Genomic DNA, 24,752 nt, shown 5'->3' with positions numbered 1-24,752 from the left:
AGGTAAGTTGAAGTTTGGACGCAAAACGTGAGAAGTTAGCTTTCCAGAGAAGAACTCTCGACGCAATGCTTTCAGACGAATTCAAAGTAAGTGTTGAATTACCGACGCCCACACAGCCTCTCTATCTGCTATTTTATCATTCTGTCAACAGTCATGACTATAAAACCTATGAATTACTATATATTCAGCACAAACTACAAACGAGCATTATCCGTGGCATCTGAAGTATTCGCCATTTGACGATACGGTTCATAATCACGTTTACTGATGGCGTCTGCACGGTCAATCAGTTTTTTCAGAGTATTCTTCACATCAGCAGCGGACAGAGTTACCTCTTCAAATGTATTTGCCTTTAAGGAAGTCAACTGGTTCTTGATTTTTAAAGTTCCTCCTGATGTTACCGTCTTTATAAAGTCACATTGCCTTTCAATAGCATTGTCAGCTGCAGCCGATGCTCCAGGACGGAGTTGAAAAGCATGGAACCTATGTAAGGTATCGTCAAATCAACAGGTTTTGTTACTCATGAATGCCACCAAATTGAAAAGGGTGCTACGTACAGGTCCTCGTAAATCAACAAGTGAACCGATTCACTTGACTGCAAACGAGTCAATGCCAAGTAGATAGTTTCAGCCAAGAATGAATCTGTGGTTCCAGTCGAGAGCCAAATCGGTGGAAACTGACGTCCTTTAGACCCCAAATCCAAGATAGGAGATACCAGATGGTTTGTTGCGTTGAGGCCATTGTCACCGCCGGTGTAAGCGTGTACATTTGGTAGCAAAAGGTCTCGTTCAACAACGTCGCATCTAATTTTGGAGTTGTCACAGATCTTGAAAAGCTTCATCGGTCACGTAGCATTGCAATACCTGAATTCTTGTCCGATATGTTCGCTAGGTGCATCGCATCTGAGGTCAATCCATGGAGTTAAAGGAGCCCAACCAGCAGGATATGTCTCGTTACGATCTCGTAGATAGAGCATCAGAGCAACTGTTAGTCCAGCACCTGCGTCATAGTGCAGTGTGAGCGAGAGGGTTTGGTTTAAAGGAAAGATGCAGCGATGCCAAATGGACTTGGAAATCACATGCCTGCTGAGTCACCGCTGATGACAACTCTGTTCAAGTCAATCTTTTCAGCCAGCAAGAATTTGTAGGCTGAAAAAGCATCGACAACTGCAGCAGGGAAAGGCTCTTCAGGCCCCATTCTATAGTCTACTGACAGGACTCTAATGTTTTTTAGAGCCAGCTTGGCAGTGATGATTCTGTGAGTCTTAGGGCTCATCCTGATTGAAAATGGGTTGAATGGGTTGACGTTGTCGACAGTGAAGTCGAATGGTCAATTGAAAACCCAAAAGTTTACCACACGTAGGCACCTCCATGAAGGTATAGTACCACTGGAAGCGAGGCATCATGAAGTTTGCCTGCTGGTGCCAGCCACTCTGCGGCAATTTTGCCTTGAGGGTTGGAATCTAGACCAGGTGTAGCAACTCTAGGAGGTTTGTGGCGATTTGTATTATGAGATTTAGCACTTTCATGGAACGAATTGGAGAACGTGATATGGAGAAAACACCTTGACGTCTTCAGGGTTTGCGACAACAGATCAACAGATCTTTGTCAAATGTAACCCACGATTTGAGATTACAACGCAACAAACGTACCTAGGGATGGAGACAGACTCTACGTCAACTCCAGCAGGTAGAGGAAAGTACATCATCTCCTCAATAGCCTTTCGTGTACGAGCTGGATTCTTTAGATTGGAATACGCTTGCTCCAAGCTCCGGGAGGCATGAAGGAGAGCTACTTCCTTCCTGAGTTCGTCACTCCAAGAGGCTGGATAGATACGCGGTGTGCCTGACATGGCCTAGATAGGTCCAATGGGGTCCGAACGGTGTATTAGTTTAAGTTGTATGTCAATAGTCAGAAGTTTCGATGAGGACGCAAAACGACACAGAACGCCTTACAGTAGAACAATTTACGTGTTCGGTGTGATCATCAGGTCCAAATTTAGATGATTTGTGAACTGACTTGCTGTTTTGAGCTCGATTTGCGCCAATCGATGACATGAATTTTCGAATCACAAGCTCTTCGCGTATCACGGCTCTTTTTAACCTTTGATCGCGTTATCATTTTTGAAAGACATTGACTCCTCTAGTCCTTTCAGCTTTGGCATGATTAGAAGCTCGTGAAGCTTGCAAGTTTCTACAAATAAATTCGACAATCGAAGCAATGGGACGTAGGAAACGAGTTCTCGACGAGGACGATGGAGACAGCAGTGACGATGATCAGGAAGATGATGAACTGCCAGAAGACGACGACTTAAGAGAGGAAGCCCTGCTCTTTAGACGTCAAGGCAAGTTTCGTTGTTTGCTACGGATAGTGTTTTCAATGCTAAGTACCTTTCTATCTAATCATAGGCAAGCGTGGAAGGAGCACTCGTGATGGCAAAGAAGATGCGCTATATGGTGTATTTGGAGAAGATAGTGACGAAGACACGAAATCATCTAAAAATCGTCCCAAAAAGCCAACCAAGTCTAAATACGACACAGGAGTCAAATTCGTCAGCTCATCAAAGCTCCCAGCTACTACACCCGATGAAGATGATCAAGATCGTCGTTACCAAGATATGGATCAAGACGATACTAGGCTGAACGACGACATGGATGAAGACAAGTACCAACCACCTCCTCGCCCTTCAAAGAGACAAGCATTCGCAGAAGACGAGGAAGAAGGAGAAGAGAATGATCGCCCTTCCTTTGGTGGGTCTGGCCTAGGTTTTGGATCTGGACTGGGATTTGCTACAGGAGAGTTTAGTGCGGAACGCAGCAGTCCTGTACCATCAAAACTACCATCTCAGCCTATACAGCTCAAGTCCAATCGTGACGCTGCTCAAGCACTACGTGCATCCGTCATGGCGTCGAAACCTCCGCCCAGTAATACTGCTCCTAGTGTCAGGACTGTGGCAGCACCTAGTGAACGACCACGTAATGATAAACGTAGTGTCAGTGATACACCAGAACCAGCAGTCAAACCGACACCACCTAAATCAGTAGACAAGGACTTTGGTAAATTCGAAAAACATACTAAAGGTATAGGTCTCAAACTCATGCAAAAGATGGGTTATGTACCAGGAGCAGGTCTTGGACGTGGTGGTGAAGGTATAACGGCTCCAATAGATGTCAAGTTACGGCCTACTCGTATGGGTTTATCTTTTAAAGACTTTGATGAACGAACAGACGCAGTGAAAGAACAACAAAAAGCAACAGGTCGTGAATATGAATCATCGGATGAAGAAGGTGCCAAACCTGCTGTCAAACAAAAAGCTGAAGCATGGAAAAAGAAGGCCGCTGGTATTGCTGCTGATGAAGGCAAACGTGGACGTAAAAAGAAGGCTCAAAAACGGTACAAGACTGTTGATGAGTTAATAAAGGAGCAAGAAGAAGCGGGGGTAGTGCCAATAGCACCAGTATCATCGTCTGCCTCAACTACCAAGATTATAGATATGACGGGTAAAGAAACTCGAGTATTGAGTGACTTGTCACAAAAGACACAATGGTCGGTCTTTGATTCAACACAACGGCTACCCGAGCTACGTCACAATGTAAGACTTATTGCAGATCTAGCCGAGTCAGAACTCGTGCATCTTACTCGCCAGCTTCGAATTGAGACCACCAAACAAGCTCAAATCGAAAAGGACACTGCTCGATTATCCAGTATGCTAGATTTAGAAGGTCAAAGTCTGCAAAGGGCAAAGGAAGTAGTTGAATTAGTAGATAGGGCATCCAAGACAGCTACTCGGTTATCAACTGCTTCTATAGAACAACGCCATTTCCCATCATTGTCGGCGTTGGAAGACATCTTTCAGCAGTTTAAGACGACATATCAGGAAGAGTATACTACGTATGGGCTCATAGATGCTATAGTAGCTTTTCTGACACCCATATTACGACGCGCTTTTGCATCATGGGAACCACTCGAAGATCCTGTATTTGGTAAAACAGAACTGTCAAGACATAGTAAACTCTTTATACCCAGCGAATCCCGACCTAGTAAAAATCGTGATATGACACCGTATGAAGCGATGCTATATACAATCTGGCTCCCTCGTATTCGTCAGAGCATAAATAATGATTGGAATCCAAAGGCCCCAGATGCTTGTGTTGCCTTGATTGAAGCATGGCACCCGAACGATGGCCTTATCCCTGAATGGCTGTATCTCAACATTCTCGATCAACTAATAGTGCCTAAACTCGAACGAATGGTAGAACAGTGGGATCCAAAACGGGATCCTCAACCGATTCATGCTTGGGTCCATCCATGGTTACCGATTCTAGTGCCAGCTGGTCGTATGGACTCTATAAATGATCTAGTCCGTCGTCGTATGATTGTAGCATTGTCGGATTGGCGTGCTGAAGACCCATCTGCCATAACAGTGATTGCACCATGGAAGGAGGTTTTTGCCGACGACGTCTTTGCTTCTCTCTTATCACGATCAATACTGCCTAAACTAGTAATAGCACTTCGAGCCGATCTAGACCTTAATCCACAAAATAGTAACGTCAAACCATTCCAAGCTGTAATGTCATGGCAAACTCTGATGGGACCATCTGTAACTGCCCGACTATTAGAAACCGAATTCTTTGCACCGTGGTTGGATATAGTATATCAGTGGCTCAATGCTCCTGGAGCTCAGTATCAAGAGATTGGAGAGTGGTATCGTATATGGAAGACCAAGTTCTCTACTGAACTTGCACAAGAACCTGGTGTGGCAGCATGCTTCAAAGCAGCACTCACCATGATGAAGGCGGGAATTGATGGATTTCCTGTACCACATCCGTCAACACTAGCACCAGATGTGTTTGGCATGAAAAAGACAGAAGCTGCAAAAAAGATTGCCCGTAATGATAATGTAGCTGCCAGCTTTAGGGACTACGTAGAATTCATGTGCAGTCAAAGCAACGTGTCACTGCTTCCTGTCGGCCCAGGCAGGGTACATCAACCATCTGGCAAACCTCTATATAGAATGAGTAATGGCTTGAAGGGTGTATCAGTATATATTGATGATGGAGTCTTGTATTCGCAGGGGGCGAATGGGTTGTGGAAGGCTGCTCAAGTAGAAGACGTGATTGCATCATTGAATTGAGGGATTGTACACTGATTGAAAAATGCTATACAATATTATAATATACTTATTGCATCATGCCTAAACAGAGAAGGGTTTTACGATTCCATAGTGTCATCTTCATCATCGTCGTCGCCATCTTCTCCTCTTTGTGGTGCGTCGCTGACATCCATAAAGTTGTCTTTGCCACCAACCATCCATGCGTCGCTTTTCGCTAAAGCAGACAAGGGCTCCATAGCAGCGACACCACGATATGTCAGTCTTCGTGTAGCTGGTAATCGAAATGAAAACTGGTTGGTGCGAGAGAAATAAAGACACCGAAAGACCGATCAATGGGAACCTACCAGCATGAAATATGACTGCACGACAGTGAGCACTGATAGCTCGTTTTCCAGCAGCATGATCCAGTCCAAATAGATTACACCTATGTTGTCGAGATCGCTGTTAAAAAATACTCTAGAAAATTGCAAGCAATTCACGTACAAATTCATGACATCGTAGGGCCCACGTAATTCCATTGCAGCCGCAGCACTACTAGACACCAGAATGTTTTTACCACGTGTTGCTCGTACTAGATTTGCAGCATTTCCTAATAGATTCCTCCTTGCCGTTGTATCTAAAACGATCCGTTCGTAAGCCTGAGACTCTAGAGTCTTTGCCACATACCCAAAAAAGACCAAGGTCCTACCTCGAATAGCAGCGGCATAACTAATCTCAAAATAAATCCCACGTTGTATAGCGATATTCAAAGTAGACGGTCGTAAATAATGTGATATACGCGTCGACATTTCCAAGCAGATAATGTCTACATCGTAGGATTGGCATGCTTGCTGAAGCATTTTTTCTGATGTTGGGATGACTGCCACGATATCGTACGTTAACAGGTTTTGGTTGTTGGCTGTCTATTTAGAAAATTGGTGTTATATTTGAATCACAAAAAAAAACTACTCAAAGTAGTCAAGATGTTTTACCAACTGAACATTCATAGCTGATTCTTCAGCTACGACGGTCAAACGAGTCAATTGGTGAAATGTTGTATTCGTGACGGGTTTGGTATGCGATGATAGATTTGCAAGTGAGTTTGTATCGTCTGATGACAGGTTTGGGAGCTTGATGTCGCATGGCTATTCGAAGATGTAATGTTGGTCTTTTTTTGTTGATTTCGAAAAAGAGAAGGTTCAAATAGAGGAAGCGTACTTTGGTGAGAGCTGTTTTGAGAGGCAATGTAGTGCTGTAAGCGACTCCATGGTATCCTACTGTGATGGGGGTGTGAGCTTGCTCCTTTTTTTCGTCAACTGAAACTAGCGAGTCTGACTATCAGGTAGCTTACATCTCTTGCAAGTTTCTGCTGTATTCAGGAAGACAGCTTGCGATGGCTGCCCTTCAGACTTGCCAGCTGATGGCGCTGGGATGTCAAGATCAAAAAACATTCTGTTGGTTTGGAAGAAAGAGCGAGAGAGACGCAAAACGCGATGGAAAAAAACACGAAGGTCGCAGCGGCGTGTCTGCGATATTTTATTTATTTTTGAAATTACGGGATTAGAGTTTGGCAGGGATGAATGTCAATCCAGACTCTTTTTGTTCAAAAAAGTTGAGTGCTGACTCAACTAATGGACACTCATCGGCAAATTCTTGCACGAAATGATTTGCTGGTAGTGAAATGTAGCCACATCCTGATGCAGTGAAGTAGGCGGCCTAAACGGTGGGGTTGTAAGTAATGATCTCAACAAACCAGTCTTAACCATGCATCGCTACCGTTCCCATCATGGTTGCAAAGATCCGATCTTGATTTCCGTGCACAATAAGCACTGTCAGATCTTTAGCCTTTGAGTAATACTCCAGAGCTTTGGCTGCATATTGTGGTCCGTCCTGGGTAGCCTTTTCAGCATCAGGCACGAGACTTGGGAAGATACGAGCACCAGCCTTATACTCAATGCTTGGGAAGGGTGCATCATAAGCCTCTATTTCTTCGTCTGATAATATTCCTCCTGATCCCATATACAGCACGTTTCCCACCGGTAGATCTTCATTGTCTATGGAGAATTGACGCCATTGCTTGAATGCTGGTGGCAGATTAGCAGCTGGAGTGAGAGCGGTTAGTGTGGAATCGGGGCATTATTCGCAAATTCTAAGAGCCAATCATACCAAATGGCAGACTCGTGTTCATGATCATCAAGCGGTTAAATCGACCAGGAACTAGAACCAGCGATACAGTCAGAATACAAAACACGACACATATCTCAACAAAGTATTTCAGACTCACATTCATGAGGTAGAGTAAGTCCAAGAAGTCCTCCCCAGTCTGGTCGAAATTGCATGAGAAGTTAGCTTTACGACGTCCTCCAAAACTCACGCATCTTGAATTACCTTGACACACCAACGTAATATTGGTCAGATCCAGATGGAGAATCAGGTATAGCAACATGTTACGGTGTAATGTAACGGTGTACGCCTTCATGTCCGTTGGTTTGTCCGATTTACCAAAGCCGATTAAATCAGGAGCAATGATACGTCGACGAATATATGTTGGTGGATCTGAATATGCAACAGCAGTCCTTCCGCGAGAATTCAAGATCTTGGGAATCATTTTACGATACAGATAAGACCAACTTGGCTCGCCTATTTGACAAAGTTGGTTGTATGAGACGTGAATCGTTCATCGTTGGCAAAACAGTGAAACCCGAGAGATGCCCAGTATGCAAAAGAAGATTCTTGTCCGGCGATAAAGACACCTACCATGTAAACAGAGCCAGGTCTCTTCCTTCAACACAGCACCTTCAGGTGGCGAATCGACAGTCACGTTGGTGACTGGATCATAGATAGCACCTCTTTCATCAAGATAATGGATTCGAAGATCGCCAAACTAGGCAAAAATGATGGCATTCGTCAAGTTTACTCACATCTTCAGATGGCATCGTCATAAACAAAAAAAACGAAGATCACAGCTTGAATCGTGAAGAGAACCGAAAAGGTCAGTACCGCAACCGTCCGAAGATGTTCGTATAGCCAGGGCGTTCCGTTCATAGCTCACAATTATAGCTCAGCTGCATACCTGAAAGTAGTTCGCCTTGAATGGAAATCCTGGCAAGTTGTTGAATCGTTCATCAGGCGTTCGTAAGAACTTGATGCCCGTAGGACCAGCTGGCATGGTAATGGTCATACTAATAATGCGTGCCAAGTCGATTCTGCAGGAGGGTGAATATCTACCGTTCGTGAATCCCAAAGTTCTAGTTAGGCTTTGCTCGTCAAAACAATCACCCAGCACCCCCTCACTTTCGAATGCATTTTCAAGCTCGAAAGCACTATTTGGACGTTGCTATCGCCCTGCATCAGACGCGGAATGATGCCAAAATGGCTGGTATTGGTGGTGCATTTTACCTATGTGACGCAAATTGAATCTGCGGCGTTGATACAATCTCAACCTGTGTATTGCAATGGATCTCCAGTGGTGGAGCTGTGAAGCAGGGGACGTACTCTGTGGAAGACTTCGTCAACTTCCAGTCTCGTCTGTATTATTACAACGGTGTGCTGTGAAATCCTGGGCCGACAATTTATATGAGTCCTGGAAGAACGTAAGATAATCGTATTTATGAGCATAAAATCCCGTTTGTATGTTTGCAATTCCAGTCTCACCAATTCCGCTTGTTTGGATGTACGATGTGAATCACCAAAGAGCTTTCCACGAACACCTCAGTTGCAGAATGTAGCTATCATGACAATAGTTTCCACTGGTGAGGACATAAACGTCTTGATCTTCTTCACTTCAACCTTAAAATTTGTCGCTGTTATTCCAAATCTCACATTTTTAACCTCTAAGCCCTGATACTAATTTCACACTCATGGTATACACGTGTCTCCATATGTCAGCTCGTACGTCCTGCCCGGTCAATTAAGAGACTATACATACAGGCAACGAAGGTGAACTGATAAGGTCATAACTTTCAAAAGTCCATCCTGAACCATTACAATATCAGTCAGAACTCGGGGCAACCAGATGCCAGGCTTCTTTTGGTATCACCCACACAGACATGGTGCAGCCGCTCTTCAGTTAACGGGGGGTCTAGCTGGTGCACTTGTCATGCAAACAAGTGCGACTACTACACTACCAGTAGACTTGGCAACACTATACGCGTCAACCAACACCCAAATCATGGTATTACAATATGTACACTTTGCTGGCAATGACTCGGGGGTGTCTTTGACATTCAGCATGATGGATTACACAAACATTTCGGCTGGATACTTGTATGCTGCTGAAAAGACGCAGACAATAACACCGAATCCAGTGTTTGCTTCATCGTCTGTTCCATTGCAAGCGTGTACGGTTAATGGTCAATATCAACCAACCGTGACAGTTACTGCTGGATCTGCGTCCTTGTTTAGACTGGTCAACAGTGGTATCATGCTGTTGTTCTTGGTTTTCTTGACGTATTGACACCGACAAGTACCCCAGTGGAACTGCTGGCGAGCAAGTGAATCGGATTGCATTCCAACGGCTTAATGCCCCCTATCCATATCTGGAACAAGATTGTCTTGACAAGGTGATGCAAATGTAATCCTGTGTCTGACCTGAAAGAAACAGTGTCCTTCACGAGACATATACATTCACATTTGTTCCGCATTCCCAAGATTATCTCAATTTGGAGAATATTCTGCTGCAGCCAGCAACACAGTCGGAGCGACGACACCAGGCACTGGATCCCACATGTTGCATATTCATGTCAACTGGCAAGTAATTGAAATGTACATACGAGCTTGAGCCCATCAGCAGTCACATTGTTAACACCTTCAATAGCTTCCAAATCCAGAAAGTTTCGACCATGACGATATTGAATACAGCTGTTGTGAGATTGGGTGAATGGCGAGACATTCTCTACGCGTTTGCTAATGGAGTCACGATCAGGTTCATGCCAAAGGACTTTACTAGTCCCGTGGTTCTGCACTGTCATACGATTCAGCACGAGGATATGGGAATGGTATGAATTTGGTTGCTGTACACATATTTGTTGATGAATGTATTTGGCACTGGATCACCTCGCGATTTTTGACAACTTTGAAAACACCAACTTAAATGGCACTAATCCATGTGAATGATAGCAGCTGTGACTCGGTTGGTTACACTCCAATAGCGTTGAATGGGACTGGAACTGCCACGTCAACGGTTCCCGTAACTAGCAATACAGCAGATTCGGTTAAAACTTCATTCATGTCCTTACTATGCACGATTCTATTGGTTTATCTATTGTTTTAAATAATTAGTATAGTACATAACATCGAAATCAAACATCATTGGTTGAGCTGTTGGCTGTTGTGATGCCCAGCACAATGTGAGCGCCTCTAGCTGTTGCTGAGCAGCTGAGACTTGATTTTCTTGGCATTTAAATGCGCATAATACGTGGCGTCGTATAAGCGTTGCTTTGACAGACCAACTGAAGCTCTTGCAACGGATTGATTCCATCTTTTTCACAAAACATAACATTGTTGGTTCAAGGGGCCAGCACCATGGCTCAATTGGTGGACTTTACTGGCTATTGGGTCGAGGATGCATCTGCCACTACTCCATATCAGGTGAGTCTCTAATGTAGAGTTCAAGCCTAGAAATCACAAACTCACACAGTTCTATGTTTTTCGCCAAGGATGTGCTGGCAGCTCAAGGAATGAGTTTCATATTACGACAGCTCAGCAAGCTAGTTACTATTGCCTTTGACATGAAGCATGAATTGGAACCAGTCGATAAGCTAGTGGTGGTGGACTTGCAAAATCAAACCGATGTATACTTGTTCGATGGTGTGGAAAGAATCGAGACGCATCCGGTAATTTAGTGATATTCATTCAGCGCAATGTGGAAATGGGCCGTTAAAGTTAAGATTCGACAATGTTTCGCAACATGTGAAAACTGACGTGTCCATACACATCCATATTTATTAGTGGTGGGGTCAGATGCACACCAGGAATTATCGAGATGAGGTACGAGATCATGAATTTGCTCACGCGGCTAGCTTCGGATCAGTGGTTTTTGAGCAAACTGCAAACCCGTGCGTCTGGGAGATATGTTTCGTTCCTGACGCCTTATTCTTCGTTTCAACCATAGAATGGCAATGGCGTCACTCATGCTAGAGATATCAATGGAAAGTGGTCGTCTGTCACCATCTGGTCGCTCGAAGATGAAGGGAATACTCACATTCAGTTGGTAACCTTTAAGAGCAAGACTGTGAATAAGGAGCTCAAGTTGGTATACAGAAAGAAGGTCAAGAAGTGAGATCACCTTGTCAAATGTAAATATTCATTGAAGTCGTCAGCTTGTATAAGGGAGGGGATTGGTATTTATGATGTGACGAAAATGTCCGAAAGGAAATATTTAAGTCGAACAGGCAAATAAAACGCGAATCAAAACTTCAGAACATCATTGGGAGGATGGATGCGCGATGCAATAGTCGCAAGCACATGCTGGCCATGGCGTTTGCTTCGCTTTATATGCAAAACATCTTTGCCTTAGCAGCGGCCGCATGCTTAGAGTAATTAAAAAAGCCTCACCTCATCAAAGCAACACACCACTACAAAAACCCGACAAAATCCCAGAGAGCAGTCCATCACCTCCAAGAGGACTGGCAATCAACTACCTAACATCTAATTCATCATACTAGTATTCAAAAATGGGAAAAGGAGCTGCCGATTTGCTATTTGCTATTTCTATGGAGCAAACCACCAAACCCCTGTATACCAAGCGACTACCAACCGTGGATAGCAATAATGCATCGTATTATCCTGCTCATCGTAAAGCTGTCAAGCCACATCACACTGAACTAGAACCTCCACTACGGGTCACGGCTCTAACCTACACTGGATTTATCATCTTGGCTTGCATTGGAATAATTCGCAACGCGTGTCAGCAGCTCGCTCATTTTGTCAGACATTATATTCTTGGCTATATGTAAGTCTTGCTATGGTCTCTCTTCACTTGTTTTGCTATACTGCTTTACATGGTTTTACCAGTCGCTAACCAAACACACGGTAGCTCGAACGATGCCCTTAAACCTGGTTATGCTCCCCTGAACGAAGGCTTCGAGGTCTTTTTCCGTGCTCAATTCTATCGTTTCATCAAGGTGAGTGCTCGCCCGCAGGTTTTAATCAAGCAAGATCTGTGTTATACGTGTCGCGTGTAAATTTGCAACTAACAAATCATCCCCTACGTAGGACTGCTTCCATCGTCCAATCACTGGTGTGCCAGGGTCCCATCTAACCATTCTGGAACGCGTCAGTGACGACTATAACAAGACATTCACACTGACTGGCCGAACTCAAACAGTGTTAAACTTGAGCTCTTACAACTATCTTGGTTTTGCTCAATCTCACGGGCCATGTGCTGACGCTGTCGAAGAAGCTTTGGAAAAGTTTGGAATGACCACGTCATCACCTCGAATGGAAGCTGGTAGCACCACTCTCCACACGGATGTTGAACGACTCGTTGCTCGATATATTGGTCAAGAAGACGCAGTGGTACTCTCGATGGGGTTTGCCACAAACTCAACCACCTTGCCAGCTATCGTTGAACAGGTGAGATGGCGTGGCAGTTTTTTCCCTCCTCGCGCTCTTGCTTGTGATACCTATATGCAGGAAATCACTTACTCAGCATCACATCTGACCACTCTTTGGATTTACAGGGTAGTCTCGTCATCTCCGACGCACTGAATCATGCCTCGTTGGTCTACGGTTGTCGTATCTCTGGTGCATCCATCAAGTCGTTTAAACATAATGATATGAACTCTCTGGAAAAAGTCCTTCGAGATGCTATCGCTAATGGTCAAGGCGGCAAGAATAGTAGCTTGTACATTCCCTGGAAGAAGATTTTGGTTGTCGTTGAAGGATTGTACTCGATGGAAGGAACGATCTGCCCTCTACCTCAGATTTTGGAATTGAAACGTAAATACAAAGTAAGATCCAGTTGGGGGCAACATTGATACGATACGGCGCTAACACTAATTTGTTCTCGCTCGTCTAGTTCTTTTTGTACATTGATGAGGCTCACTCTATTGGTGCCATTGGACCTAAAGGACGTGGTGTCTGCGACTTTTACGGTGTTAACCCCCGTGAAGTAGACATTCTTATGGTATGAATACTAGTGTTCCCGACGAATTCTGTCCGACATCAATACTCACAGAATTCTTTCCAAACTTCCAGGGTACCTTTACCAAAGCATTCAGCGCCGCTGGAGGCTATATATCCGGTAGTCGGGACTTGATTAATCGAATTCGTCTATACAACCACTCTTCCATTTTTGCTGAATCTATGTCTATACCCGTATTGCAACAAATCTATACCTCGATGACCATCATAATGGGAGAAGATGGTACTAGTGATGGACGACGTCGTATTGAGCACTTGGCTAAACTTACTCGTCGATTCCGTGATGGACTTAAGGGTCACGGTTTCCTTGTAATGGGGGATGATAACTCGCCGGTAGTTCCCGTCTTGCTTTGCCAACCTTGTAAGATTGGACCATTTAGTTACGAGATGCTGGAGAGGGGTGTTGCTGTGGTCATCGCCGGCTTTCCCGCGACTCCAGGTATGTCCATCGCAATTACAACGTTTAAAGCACCCATTCCATTACTTACGCTGTCCTTTATGTCACGCCAGTCACGGAAAGTCGGGCTAGATTTTGTCTCAGTAGCTCTCATACCATGGAAGATATTGATATGGCCTTGGCTGCTATCTCAGAAGTTGGCGACAAGTTGGACTTGAAATACCTTGCCTAAACCTATGGCAAGTAGTAAGAAAGGACTTGATGAACGATGTGAAGAAAAAAAAAGTGAAGGGAGGACGATGGGTGTTGAAGTAAATTTTATGTCTGCTATCTAACAGTATTTAAACGTAAGGTTATATATTTAAGTCTATCTAAGAAAATAAGTTAAACAGCCGAAATCCTGTGTTGTATGTTTGGTTGTGTGTGTGTATGCTACTTTCAACTAAGCAATTTTACAACAGTAGAATGCCGAAGTCTAGATATCTCCTATTCTAATTACTAGTGGAATCAAAAGTTCAAGTTCTGCTCTGCAGAAAAGTTCCAAACATGCAAAACAATCCAGGCCCAAACATTCCAGACCCATGTTTAAATAGTAGAGTGTCTTCAAGTTCAGAATATAAATATTTAGCATTCATACTTATATAAGTTACTGTAAACTGCTAATGCCAACGACTTCGACTACAACAGTCCTCGTGTTTCAACAACGCTAAGCTTGTTTCATGATGCACCGGCAAACAATGCCCAAACAACTCCCCGATACATCCAATATAGTAATGCAACTAGTACGATATCTAGCATTGACAATAGACGTTAGTTTGGTTGCTGAATGCTACTATGTACTAAAACAAACTCACAAATTATAATCTTTTCATGCTGAGGCAGACCGTACAAACCAAAATTAAGCTCGAATAAGAAGATGATGCGTTTTACTCTTGCAGCTAGTCCTTTTACGCCTTCTACTGCAACGTCTGCCATGTTGTCACACTCGTTGAGCTTGAAATGTTTGTGTTTAGTGGAGATGTTTTCGTTTTGGACTTGTCAAAGCTACTCTAAAGCAAAACGTGTCTGTCTCATCGCCATTAGCTCACGTACGAAATTGAATTGATTTATTCTTATTTGTTGCCAAAAGACGCTACGTGTAAGGAAACCTCAACGCCTTTTACTTTGTCGTGTCAAGAACGACACGACCGGCGATTTCACCCTTTCTCATTCTCTCATAACTAATTTTTGAATGAGAATGAAATGAGTATGTAGATTCAGCACAAAACCGTGGAATCCAAACACTTACACTGAGTTTATTTCGGAAAGGCCGCATACTTCAATATGAGGGACAACTAGACCACGAGCAACAAAGTCCATGGCCATCTTCATATCGTTACGACTACCAAGAATGGAGCCCTTGAGTGTAAGTCGTCGAATTATTGCAACGCCAAGTATGACTTCAAGTTTGCCGTCCTTTGGAGCACTATTAACAAAAGTAAAAGACATGAGGATAAGAGCAAATGGGATGTATCAAGAGCAGAGGATGGTAGAGTCACAATTTGTCTCGACAGAGTCGAACTTACCCGACACAAACCATAGTGCCGGTGGGGCGAAGGTAGTAGGGTGCTGTTGAAAAGGCCGATTGGTTTGTCGCAACGATCAGGGCACCTGGGTGGAAAATGTGATTATTTAAACTGGCCCAGAACCACTATGGCTACTTGTCGCTAATAGACTACGCACCTTGTACACCACCGTTTGTTGCCTTGACTACATCCTCAACAAGGTTTTTGCTCTAAGGCGGCAATAGAGAGTTAGAACTTCTTGGCCACTCTGTGGACATTCGGCAAATACCAACCTGAGCGACGTCGATGAAAATCTCAGCCCCAAGCGACTTGGTCAAAGCTTCCTTTGCTGCCCCTGCGTCAATGGCAACTACTCGGAAACCCATAGCTTTAGCATATTGTGTTGCTAAATGGCCGAGTCCACCACCAGCTCCAACAATCGCCACAAATTGTCCTGGTTGACAGTTCGTGTCTTTGAGACCTCGGAAGACCGTTACTCCAGCGCAGAGGATGGGTGCGGCGTCTACATCACTGACATTGTCTGGAATAGGGACAACGTATGCAGCTTTTGCAATCTGATATTCTTGGAATGTTCCGTCAACGTGAATGCCACCCATTCCTAAAGTTCGGCACACTTGGAAATCACCCTCCAGACAGTAATCGCATGTTCCACAGCTAGACCAGATGTAGTTTACACCAACACGGTCGCCGAGTTTAACGTTTGTGACCTTGTCACCCAATTGGACCACTATTCCAACACCCTCGTGACCACCTGAAGGAGTGGAGTTTGTAAGGATCCAGCAAATCTGCGATTGTTCAAGGCGTTTGGCAAGTCCTCTTACCGACTAGAGGCAATGGAGTTGGTATATCTCCTTCAAGGGCATGTAAGTCTGTGTGGCACACTCCTGTGTGGGTAATATGAACCAGTACTTCGCTATAGGACGGTACAAGCGAATGTAAATAAAAGTGAGTATGTGTGTACGTAAAAGCTTTGTCCGAATTCGAAATTGGCAATGTTGGTGGTTTTCTGGAAACCGAACAAACTCGTAAGTCAGGGCCTCACTCGGATGCTGGAGTCTTGACGGCAATGGTCTCCAAAGTTGCAGTGTGGCCGAACTAAAATACGAAGCTTGCGTTTAGCTTACGGTCTTTAACCTGTTGTGTTCAAGGCAAAACGACAAACCACAGTTTAAAGCTTACCGACTTGTTTACAGCGGCTCGCTGAGTAGTTGGAACATCTGTAGTGGCGGCAACCATGTTTGCTGTAAGTATTTTTCTGTTGTGAAGTGCTTTCGAAGCGGTTGAAAAAGACCCAGCAAGTAGTGTGTACCAGCAAGTGTGACCACAAAGCCGTTGGACTTTTAAGACGTCGGTCTTTTGTTTCGCACTCAACAGACATTTGAATCAAGAAGTCGGGCATTTCTTGTTGCTTGGATCCGGTTGAACAAATGAATTTGACAATTGAGCAAGATCCAGTCGACGTCTGTGTGAAGCTGTGCAACAACCGAGAATCTCACCTAGGCACAATCTTCTAATTGTACGCTACTTACAGGGTCTACATGTCAATTAAAACAGATGGGTATATTTTCGGTATTCAATCTACGTTTGCATAAGGTATGCTTCTTGGCTGGCTTTCGGGGAGTTTGTTTGGTGATCTACAGCTCTGACTATCAGGCATAAGATCCAGATTTCTTTTGTCTGAATTAGTTCTATTGAGCATTATATGGTCTATTACGGAGTGTTGGGGCTTATCTAAAAACAGCAGTCAGTTCGAAACAAAGACCGCCACTGGCTTCTCGAATTGGTCCTCACAGGTCAACACTTACTTTACAATATTCATCATCCAATCAATGCAATCATCATGATCTACAACTAGCACTTGAAACTGTTTTCTCAACAGGTGCCACGTCACTCGACGCGTTTCATGGCATGTTTCCTTCCCTTCCAGGTTAACGTGTGCTCCTCTGTATCAATGGCGTCAGAGAATCGCTCGACCAGCGTAGATTTCACTAGTCCATAATACGCTTGTGGGGCAGACGTTGTTTGCCATGGAGCTGGAATTTCAAGAGGCGAGTTATGATACACACGTCCACTTTTGCTCATGGCCAACGACGAGGGATCAAATGGCCATTTCAGAGTTCCACCCCATATGAGGCATGTACCATCAAAGTCGGTGAAGACGACGGGCACTAAAGAGTATAAGATTTAGTTAGCCGGCCTGTTCCTGATCGATGTCACTTGAACTCCAGCTATCCAAAGACTTCAGAAATCAAAAAATGATCAAAGACAGCTTGAGTAATACCATCGTCACATTGAATATAGTTCATCTCTCGACCACACGGTGAAGCGTAAGCGAATCCTTGTCGGAAGTACTCCTTGTTCACGTCATTGATTTGGAGTCGGGAGAAGAAGAAATCTAGAAATCGTTTATCCTTGAACGATGTTGCAATGTTCTTCGGTACAGTATCATGCAAGAAGAGCTATGGCAACAACCAGACGTGTCATTTTCAAGCGTGTTTTCGTGGTGACTTGAGACATTCGTACCTGACCATGAAAATCTATCGTATAAAAGTATTCACGCAAAGGAATAAGTCTAGACGCCGTCTGAGATGTGGAATTCCCTCTCCGTAGGAGCGGTTGAGAGATGTCGAAACAAGACTTCCTAATGCAGAGTCCAAGAGTAGCCATTTAAGATGATGGGAGCCGAAATAACGTGTGAATGTACTAGTAAAAACGAGTTAATTGTGACTCGACCGACTGGAAGTATGGTAATCTCGTTGAAGTTCTTGGCGGAGATGATGGTAAACTGATTTGCGGACATTGCAGTAGCAGGAAGGCAAAGATAACGCGATACGTACGTTTGAAATGGTCCAGTATGCCAGATCAGCTCAATTCGACGTGTTCTTACCGATGTTGGAAGTGTTGTCAATAATGCGTCTAATAACCATTTCGCTGAGAGATAGAGAGAAGAGGAGAATGTATATGAAGTCTAGCAGAAATAAGCAATAGCTGGAGTACGTCGAATAGGTAGAAGGATTCTTCTTTGCGAGACTCACCACAATGTCAAACTCGCCAACACCACCAAGTTCCAGCACGTTTGCCACTCTGCTCGGGTCAGCTACGTCTCCTACGCAACAGCCCGGATCTGTTACGAGTTCACCGCCGGCTCTCGTCTCTTCATTATTTGGAGCATGGCAAAGGGGTATAACGGGATCTGCTTCGACATTGAACTCGATATTACCTGTGTCAGCAGCACCATCACCACAGGCCAGTCCAGCTCAGGAAGCCCATAGATCTGAAGATAGGTTAGCTGCAAAGTTGGCCTCCTTGCAGGCAAAGAAGGTCGAAGCCGTCAACAACAGTCACAACACCAATAATAATACTCGCGACCACGCGAACATCGCTCCAATACCCATGACTGATGAGCCTGAAGATAATGATCAAACGCCCACTCAGTCCATGAATTTGGCTGATATATCACCCTCGCTCTCAATAAACTCTGCAGCAAACCTAACTCCAAGAGCTTCGCCGTCAAGAACTAATCTACGTAATGCTAGTCTACAGGAATCTGACACCGCCGGAAGTGTCGATTCGGATCGTGATGATTCTAGTGTCGACGGATCTCCTGATGATCTGCCAGAGATGGCATTATCAACACGTAGAGCATCTTCTGTATCTGGCGTGACTGGTATCAACTGGAGCAGTCTACAATCTCGAATTGGATCGTCAGACAGTGTTAATTATGGAGGTGTGTCAACTAGTAACATGGCGGCAGCATTGTCAACAACTGATTTGCAAGCAAAACTGACAAAGTTGAAAAAATACGAGAGCAAATTTACTGGTTCGTTAAATCAAGATGCTTGATTTGTTTCTTGTTCCTGTTTCGCTGATTTTGAACTCGCCGTTTCTAGATCTAGCCAAGGCTTATAAAGCTCTGCAGAGTAAAGTCTCTACCATCGAATCAGTATTAGCCAAACATACTCCCGTCAAGACTATATCGAATAAAGAAGAGCTTTCAGCGCTAGAAATATATTTACAACAGGCTTCTTCCGAGAAGCCTGATGTACGTCAGGTGCCACCAGAAGAAATGACAAAGCTGAAACGACAACTCAGCGAGATGAAGGAAATACAGCAGTTGGAATCTCAGGCAAAGAACGAGATGTTTGGATCATTACAGGCAGAAATTACAGCCAAGAATGAGGTTTGTTGAACGGCTAAAACGCAAAAACGAATAAAAGAACTCAATCTTTTCCACGCTAGGAAATTGCGAAACTGAAGGTTCAATTAGAGCTTAGATCTTCAGAGTCTCCTCGTGTATCTACCACCACAGAGTTACAACCTGAATCACCACCACCTTCGGCAGCACCAAGTCTGTCTGCAGAGAGCGATAAAGGCTCCGATCTAGCTGTGTTGAAACAAAAGCTGAAAGAGATGGCTACAGCACTTCGAAAAGTCACAGACCAGCGTAATAAAGTTACCGAAGACAGGAACAAGGCCAATGAAACGATAGAACAGTTGAAGGCTGAGAATAGTCAACTCAAGAGTGCAGCACCAGCAACGTCTTCTGTAGAGAAATCAAATGACGGAAAGTCAATGCAGGAACTGGAAGCTAAACTGAAATCTCAACAAGAAGAGCACGCTGATATCATCGCCAAGTCGGAATCTCGAATGCAGTCATATTTAAATACCATAGACGAACTGCAACTGGCCAATGCTAGTCTCAAGGATGCCTCCAAAGAGTTTGAGAGTAGAACAATCAGTCGTATTGGTGAATTAGAGGCTAGACTCGCTAAGGCTGCTGAAGAAGCCGAAATTAATGTCGGCGTCAAGTCAGAATTTGCTCGTACTCGCAGACACGTCACCGATTTGGAGGCTCAAATAGCTCAACTTCGTAAAACTGTAGAAGACGCTGAGAAGATTGCCTGGGAAAAGGCCGGTGAAGCTGATGAGGCTTTAGCTATGAAACGAGCTGCTGATGATACTCTGAGAACTTTACATGCTGATGCACAGAGAGAAGCAGGTCGAGCCTCGGCACTACAGATGGAATTAGATTCCGTCCGAAACGAGATGCAAGACATGCTGAATAAAGCTGTGACATCCAGAGACGATGCCTTGAAACGAGCCAAAGATGCCGAAGCTGCTTCTGAAGCTCGAGATACGATAGAAGCATCAGCAGTATCGAGTAAATATGAAGAACGTATGGCTGAATTGGCTGCCAAGCTTGCTGAAGTCGAAGCTTTGTCAAAGAAACAGATGGACGAGATGGAGGAAATGGCTCGCAAACGATTAGAAGATTTGGAGGCCAGCTCTCGTCAAGCGCATCAAAAGAATATATCTGATTTGAATGAAAAGGCATCATCAATAGAGAAGACTCTACGGTCTCGAGTTGTCGAGATAGAACAGGAACTCGTAGTAGCTACTACCAGCATTACTAAATTGCAAGCCGATATGCAAACTGCGACCCGCCAACATGACGAATCATTATCACAATCCACCATTCGATTAGAAGACACTCATCGTAAAGCCATAGAACAATTATCCTCATCTTTGAAACGAGAGCATCAAAGTCAACTGGAAACTCTTCAAGAAGAGCTGAATGCTTTAAAAGAAGACATGACTTCAAAGGAAGTCGAATTGACCACACTTCGTAATATACAAAGTCAGCCGCCTGCTAGCCCATCATCCGAAACAGATGCTGCAGTAGCCGAACTGAATACTCGGCTGGCTGTTGCTGAGAAGGCTCGAGCCGATGCTGTAGAACGATCAGAGAAGGTTTTGGCTGGTGTACGTAAACTTAACACCGAGCTCAAATCTCGTCGTGAAGAAATTGTGGCATTGGAAGCAAAGCTCAAAGATGTAGATACTGAACGTGCTGATCTGACACGTAAAGTGGAAGATGTAAGTAAAGAACTTGTCGCTGCCAAGGCAGATGTAGAATCCAGCCACAGTAGAATAGAGTCGATGGCCAAAGCATCCAAGGAAGCTGAGAGTATGCATCAGATAGACAAGGAGGCTGTCGTCAGACATGAGGTTGATGCAGTTAAACTTCATCATCAGTCAGAGATAGAAGCAGTTAAGCTGCATCATCAGGCAGAGATAGAAGCTGTATCAATCAAGCATAAAGCTACTATATCCGAGATTCAAGCGCAGCTCAAAACTACTCAGGCATCATTACAAAAAGCTACAGAGCAGTCTCAAAGTATGACAGCAAGGATACAGACTCTCGAAGTAGAATTATCTACTGCCAAGGAGGACCTACAAGCTGCTCAACGTGATTTGACGAAAGCCACCGAAGAAGTCAAGAAGGCTCACGAAGATTCAAAAGCAGCATCATCGACTGAATCTGCTTTTTTGCAAGAATCTCTCCAATCGCTACGTAAGCAGTTGGATACACTCGCAGGTGAAAAGACGAGTCTCGAAGCCGAACGCGATGCAGCCAAACAGGAACTGGCACAGACTTCTACATCTATAAAGTCTTTAGAAGCCTCTTATCAATCTACAGCCGATCAACACAAGTCGAGTCTCACAGAAATGGAGACACGTTTACGTGAAGTGACGGAAGCACTAGCTCTAGCCAAACGAGAGATACATACTCGTGATGAATCTCTAGCCGAGCAGGGTCAAACGATGGCTGTAGTACGACAGGCTCTAGCAGAGGAAGAAGAAAAGAAGAACAAGTCAATCCAACTGTTACGCAATTCCAAGCAACGCATCATAAAGCTAGAAACAGACGTCAAGGATAGAGAGACTGAACTTGAAGCAGTCAAGAGTAATATGAATGATATCCTGTCTCAACGTGAAAAGGAGACCAAAGAACGAGAGACTCAGATGGCCCATATGACTCGACAAGTAGAAGACATGTCTGGTCGATTGAAACGACAAGAAGAGTCGTTACGAGAGATGGATAAAAAACGTAGAGAAGCCACGACTGAGACTGAAAGACTGAGTACTCGTGTAGCTGAACTAGCCAGTCTAGAAGGGATGCTACGACGTGAAAAGGAAGCTTTGAACGATCAACTACGAGTACGCGGTGCTGAGCTCGAGTCAGCTCAAACCGCTCTAGAAGAAACCACGGGTCGACTATCATTGCTCGAGACCACAGCACGAGAAATAGATGACAAGAGCACAGTATATGAATCTGAATTAGAAACATCTCGTCGACTCTTCCAAACCAAATCTGTCGAATGTGATGCTATGCGTCTGAAAATATCAGAATTGGAAGCCAAGATATATGATGCCACGCAAATATCTGGTAGAGCTACAGATGAAGTTGATAATCTCAGACGAGAATTGTCTAGTGCTCGACGAGATAATGGTGCTTTAGCTTCCCAACTCAAGGCATTTGAAGAAGAAGTGGCTGAAGCTCGTCGTGTTAAGGTTGCTTGTGATCGAGATGTATCGACCTTCAAAAATGAAGTGAGGTTGGCTCGTGATGAGATTGAAGGTTGGAGAGATCGAGTCAAGGATCTTGAGGCCAAGGATGAAACTTGGAAGGCCGCTGTGCAGGAACATGAGGTGCCCCTTTGAAAAGAATTTTTGTATTTCAGCGTGGCCTTTTTTCGCTGATTTTCTTCGACGTTTTTAGGCCAAGACACGTGAACTAGGCAAAACCTTGTCGGATATAGAAAAGAGACATCAAGTAGAACTTGCTGAACGTGACAAGGTTGCTGAGGACGTGCGTATGCGCGAAAGCCAACTTCGAAACGTAAACAAGGCTCTCAAGGAAGAAGTTCGTAAATTATCCAAAAATCCAACCAATAATAGCTCTCCACCACCATCACATCGATCATCCTTGACTGGAGTCAACAATGAACGAGCACCATCACCGATATCATCTACTTCTACCAGTGCTGCCCAACTCCCAAATACGATATCATCACTATCGGGCCCTAGTTTTATTAGTAATGCCCCACAGTTGCCATCATCGTTATCTATAAATCCTCGTCGATCCATTGTGAATAGTAGTCCTGGAAGCAGTCCTACAGCAAGCAATGCACCACATTTGCCAATGAGTGGAGATAACCCGAATCAAGAGTACTTGAAGAATATTATTCTCAAGTTTGTGGAATTCAAGGATAAGAGGGTATGCATTTTGTGAAAAGTACGAACGCCATCTCTCGGGGTTTCTAATTCCTTTTGTTGGTTGATCTAGTCACAACTGGTCCAAGTGCTGGCTCTGTTGTTGCGATTCTCGCCTGATGAGTTGAAGAGGATACAAAGGAATCTGTAATCGCAATCAATCTATTCTAGTTCGCATCTTGTATGTAATAAACTTGCGGCTGAAAACAAAAACCGAATATTTTGGGAAAAACGTCACGAAGGCAAGCTACACGAATGAGTTCCAGAGACCAGAAGCCCAAGATCCTGTGTCTCCATGGTGTGCTTCAGAATGACGATCTGTTCCAGAAAAACATTGGACCATTGATTGAGTCTCTTCCACAGTTTGAGTTTGGTAAGCATTGAGGAAGCAGGCCATTGGAGAGCGCATCGGCGGTACATTCGTTACAACTCTGCAACTAGATCAGATCTCTCACATACTCCACCCTTATCTAGTATTCGCCAAAGCTCCCTATCTACGAAATCGACGAGGAGGTGTCCCCAAAGATGATCAAGACGCTACCGGCAAACACGGCTTCAGAAGAGCATGGTGGTTTAGAAATAAGAACGATACCCCAGAACGAGGACCTCGGGAAGGATTCGATGCTTCAATCGATATGTTGAGATCCACATTCTTGAACGAGGGACCGTTTTTTGGGATACTTGGATTCAGTCAAGGTATGGCACTTTGGTTGGGAATTGTTATCTTTGGTCAGTCCCTGACGCTTTCCTTCTTATTATAAAGGGGCGGCATGCTGTGGTGCCGTACTCAAAGAGCTACATGAACAACATCCAGAACTAGTACCAAAGTTCGCCATCCTGATATCGGGATTTAGACCAGATCCAGCTCTGACTGAAGTGGATGTATTGCCAGTATGTTGGGTCGTTTTGGAACTAATTGCTGCTTGAAGCTCTGACAATGTCTTTACTTTAGATCCCAGCTATGTTCGTATTAGGGAGAAACGATCTAGTGATAACGCACCGTAGATCAATGGAATACTCGAGGAATTTTGCATCTCCACAGCTAGAATGGCACGATGGAGAACATTTTGTGCCTGTTGATCCGGTATTCTTGAATAGATATAAGGATTTCATTGGAAGGTTTGTGGCTTTAGAAGAGCAAGCGATCAGGGCAAGACTTTAGTAAGATACTGGGTTGCAAGTAGCAGTGGCTTTTTGGAAAGAAGACTAGCTTGCTTGTTGCAGGCGTGTTTAGATGGGGTTGGTCGTGTTGTTGAAATGTCATAGATCGTAAACTGTATAGAAGCAGGCAAGACGTAATAGAATTCAAGAAACAACATTCTGGTGTCAGAATGCCTTGGAGTGTTGCAAAAATTCAGTATAAGTCTATGTATGAAGTCTATGAATCTAAAAATGGAAATCTAAAGTCTATAAATTCTTGGAGATGTGGAAAGCCACGGAAATTGTTGCGAATTCAGAGAGAGACACCAAGTTTGGAGAAACAGCCAGCTTGGCCA

General features: G+C 44.2%; 8 protein-coding genes across 8 annotated transcripts; 4 read left to right on the top strand and 4 right to left on the bottom strand.

Annotated features, from left to right (window-relative positions):
• Positions 1 to 194: 194 nt before the first annotated feature.
• Positions 195 to 1,851, bottom strand: SmJEL517_g00721 (uncharacterized protein; the record flags this gene model as incomplete). Its single annotated transcript, XM_031166650.1, has 6 exons — positions 195 to 483; positions 558 to 803; positions 864 to 999; positions 1,095 to 1,276; positions 1,354 to 1,482; positions 1,652 to 1,851. The coding sequence occupies 6 exons, from the start codon at positions 1,849 to 1,851 to the stop codon at positions 195 to 197; spliced, it is 1,182 nt and encodes a 393-aa protein (XP_031027411.1).
• Positions 1,852 to 2,219: 368 nt separating this feature from the next.
• On the top strand, positions 2,220 to 5,133 carry SmJEL517_g00720 (uncharacterized protein; the record flags this gene model as incomplete). The annotated part of the gene is made up of 2 exons (XM_031166649.1): positions 2,220 to 2,337; positions 2,408 to 5,133. 2 exons carry the CDS (start codon positions 2,220 to 2,222, stop codon positions 5,131 to 5,133), a joined length of 2,844 nt encoding a protein of 947 aa, XP_031027410.1.
• Positions 5,134 to 5,210: 77 nt separating this feature from the next.
• SmJEL517_g00719 (uncharacterized protein) lies at positions 5,211 to 6,542 on the bottom strand (the record flags this gene model as incomplete). Its single annotated transcript, XM_031166648.1, has 7 exons — positions 5,211 to 5,383; positions 5,457 to 5,536; positions 5,596 to 5,728; positions 5,801 to 6,014; positions 6,084 to 6,236; positions 6,310 to 6,368; positions 6,443 to 6,542. The coding sequence occupies 7 exons, from the start codon at positions 6,540 to 6,542 to the stop codon at positions 5,211 to 5,213; spliced, it is 912 nt and encodes a 303-aa protein (XP_031027591.1).
• Positions 6,543 to 10,614: 4,072 nt separating this feature from the next.
• Positions 10,615 to 11,371, top strand: SmJEL517_g00718 (uncharacterized protein; the record flags this gene model as incomplete). Its single annotated transcript, XM_031166647.1, has 4 exons — positions 10,615 to 10,680; positions 10,749 to 10,925; positions 11,041 to 11,079; positions 11,204 to 11,371. The coding sequence occupies 4 exons, from the start codon at positions 10,615 to 10,617 to the stop codon at positions 11,369 to 11,371; spliced, it is 450 nt and encodes a 149-aa protein (XP_031027592.1).
• A 394-nt stretch (positions 11,372 to 11,765) lies between these two features.
• On the top strand, positions 11,766 to 13,865 carry SmJEL517_g00717 (uncharacterized protein; the record flags this gene model as incomplete). The annotated part of the gene is made up of 7 exons (XM_031166646.1): positions 11,766 to 12,043; positions 12,128 to 12,215; positions 12,307 to 12,666; positions 12,774 to 13,043; positions 13,112 to 13,219; positions 13,291 to 13,675; positions 13,747 to 13,865. The coding sequence occupies 7 exons, from the start codon at positions 11,766 to 11,768 to the stop codon at positions 13,863 to 13,865; spliced, it is 1,608 nt and encodes a 535-aa protein (XP_031027587.1).
• Positions 13,866 to 14,792: 927 nt separating this feature from the next.
• Positions 14,793 to 16,434, bottom strand: SmJEL517_g00716 (uncharacterized protein; the record flags this gene model as incomplete). Its single annotated transcript, XM_031166645.1, has 8 exons — positions 14,793 to 14,853; positions 14,922 to 15,098; positions 15,199 to 15,283; positions 15,356 to 15,407; positions 15,471 to 15,949; positions 16,020 to 16,111; positions 16,241 to 16,293; positions 16,378 to 16,434. 8 exons carry the CDS (start codon positions 16,432 to 16,434, stop codon positions 14,793 to 14,795), a joined length of 1,056 nt encoding a protein of 351 aa, XP_031027588.1.
• A 651-nt stretch (positions 16,435 to 17,085) lies between these two features.
• SmJEL517_g00715 (uncharacterized protein) lies at positions 17,086 to 17,865 on the bottom strand (the record flags this gene model as incomplete). Its single annotated transcript, XM_031166644.1, has 3 exons — positions 17,086 to 17,366; positions 17,480 to 17,657; positions 17,722 to 17,865. 3 exons carry the CDS (start codon positions 17,863 to 17,865, stop codon positions 17,086 to 17,088), a joined length of 603 nt encoding a protein of 200 aa, XP_031027589.1.
• Positions 17,866 to 18,237: 372 nt separating this feature from the next.
• On the top strand, positions 18,238 to 23,407 carry SmJEL517_g00714 (uncharacterized protein; the record flags this gene model as incomplete). Its single annotated transcript, XM_031166643.1, has 5 exons — positions 18,238 to 19,018; positions 19,089 to 19,378; positions 19,438 to 22,692; positions 22,763 to 23,260; positions 23,330 to 23,407. 5 exons carry the CDS (start codon positions 18,238 to 18,240, stop codon positions 23,405 to 23,407), a joined length of 4,902 nt encoding a protein of 1,633 aa, XP_031027590.1.
• Positions 23,408 to 24,752: the final 1,345 nt, after the last annotated feature.

Source organism: Synchytrium microbalum, assembly GCF_006535985.1.
Source record: "Synchytrium microbalum strain JEL517 chromosome Unknown SmJEL517_scf0002, whole genome shotgun sequence".
NCBI classification, from domain to species: domain Eukaryota; kingdom Fungi; phylum Chytridiomycota; class Chytridiomycetes; order Synchytriales; family Synchytriaceae; genus Synchytrium; species Synchytrium microbalum.
This window is presented reverse-complemented; position numbering and strand designations above follow the sequence as displayed.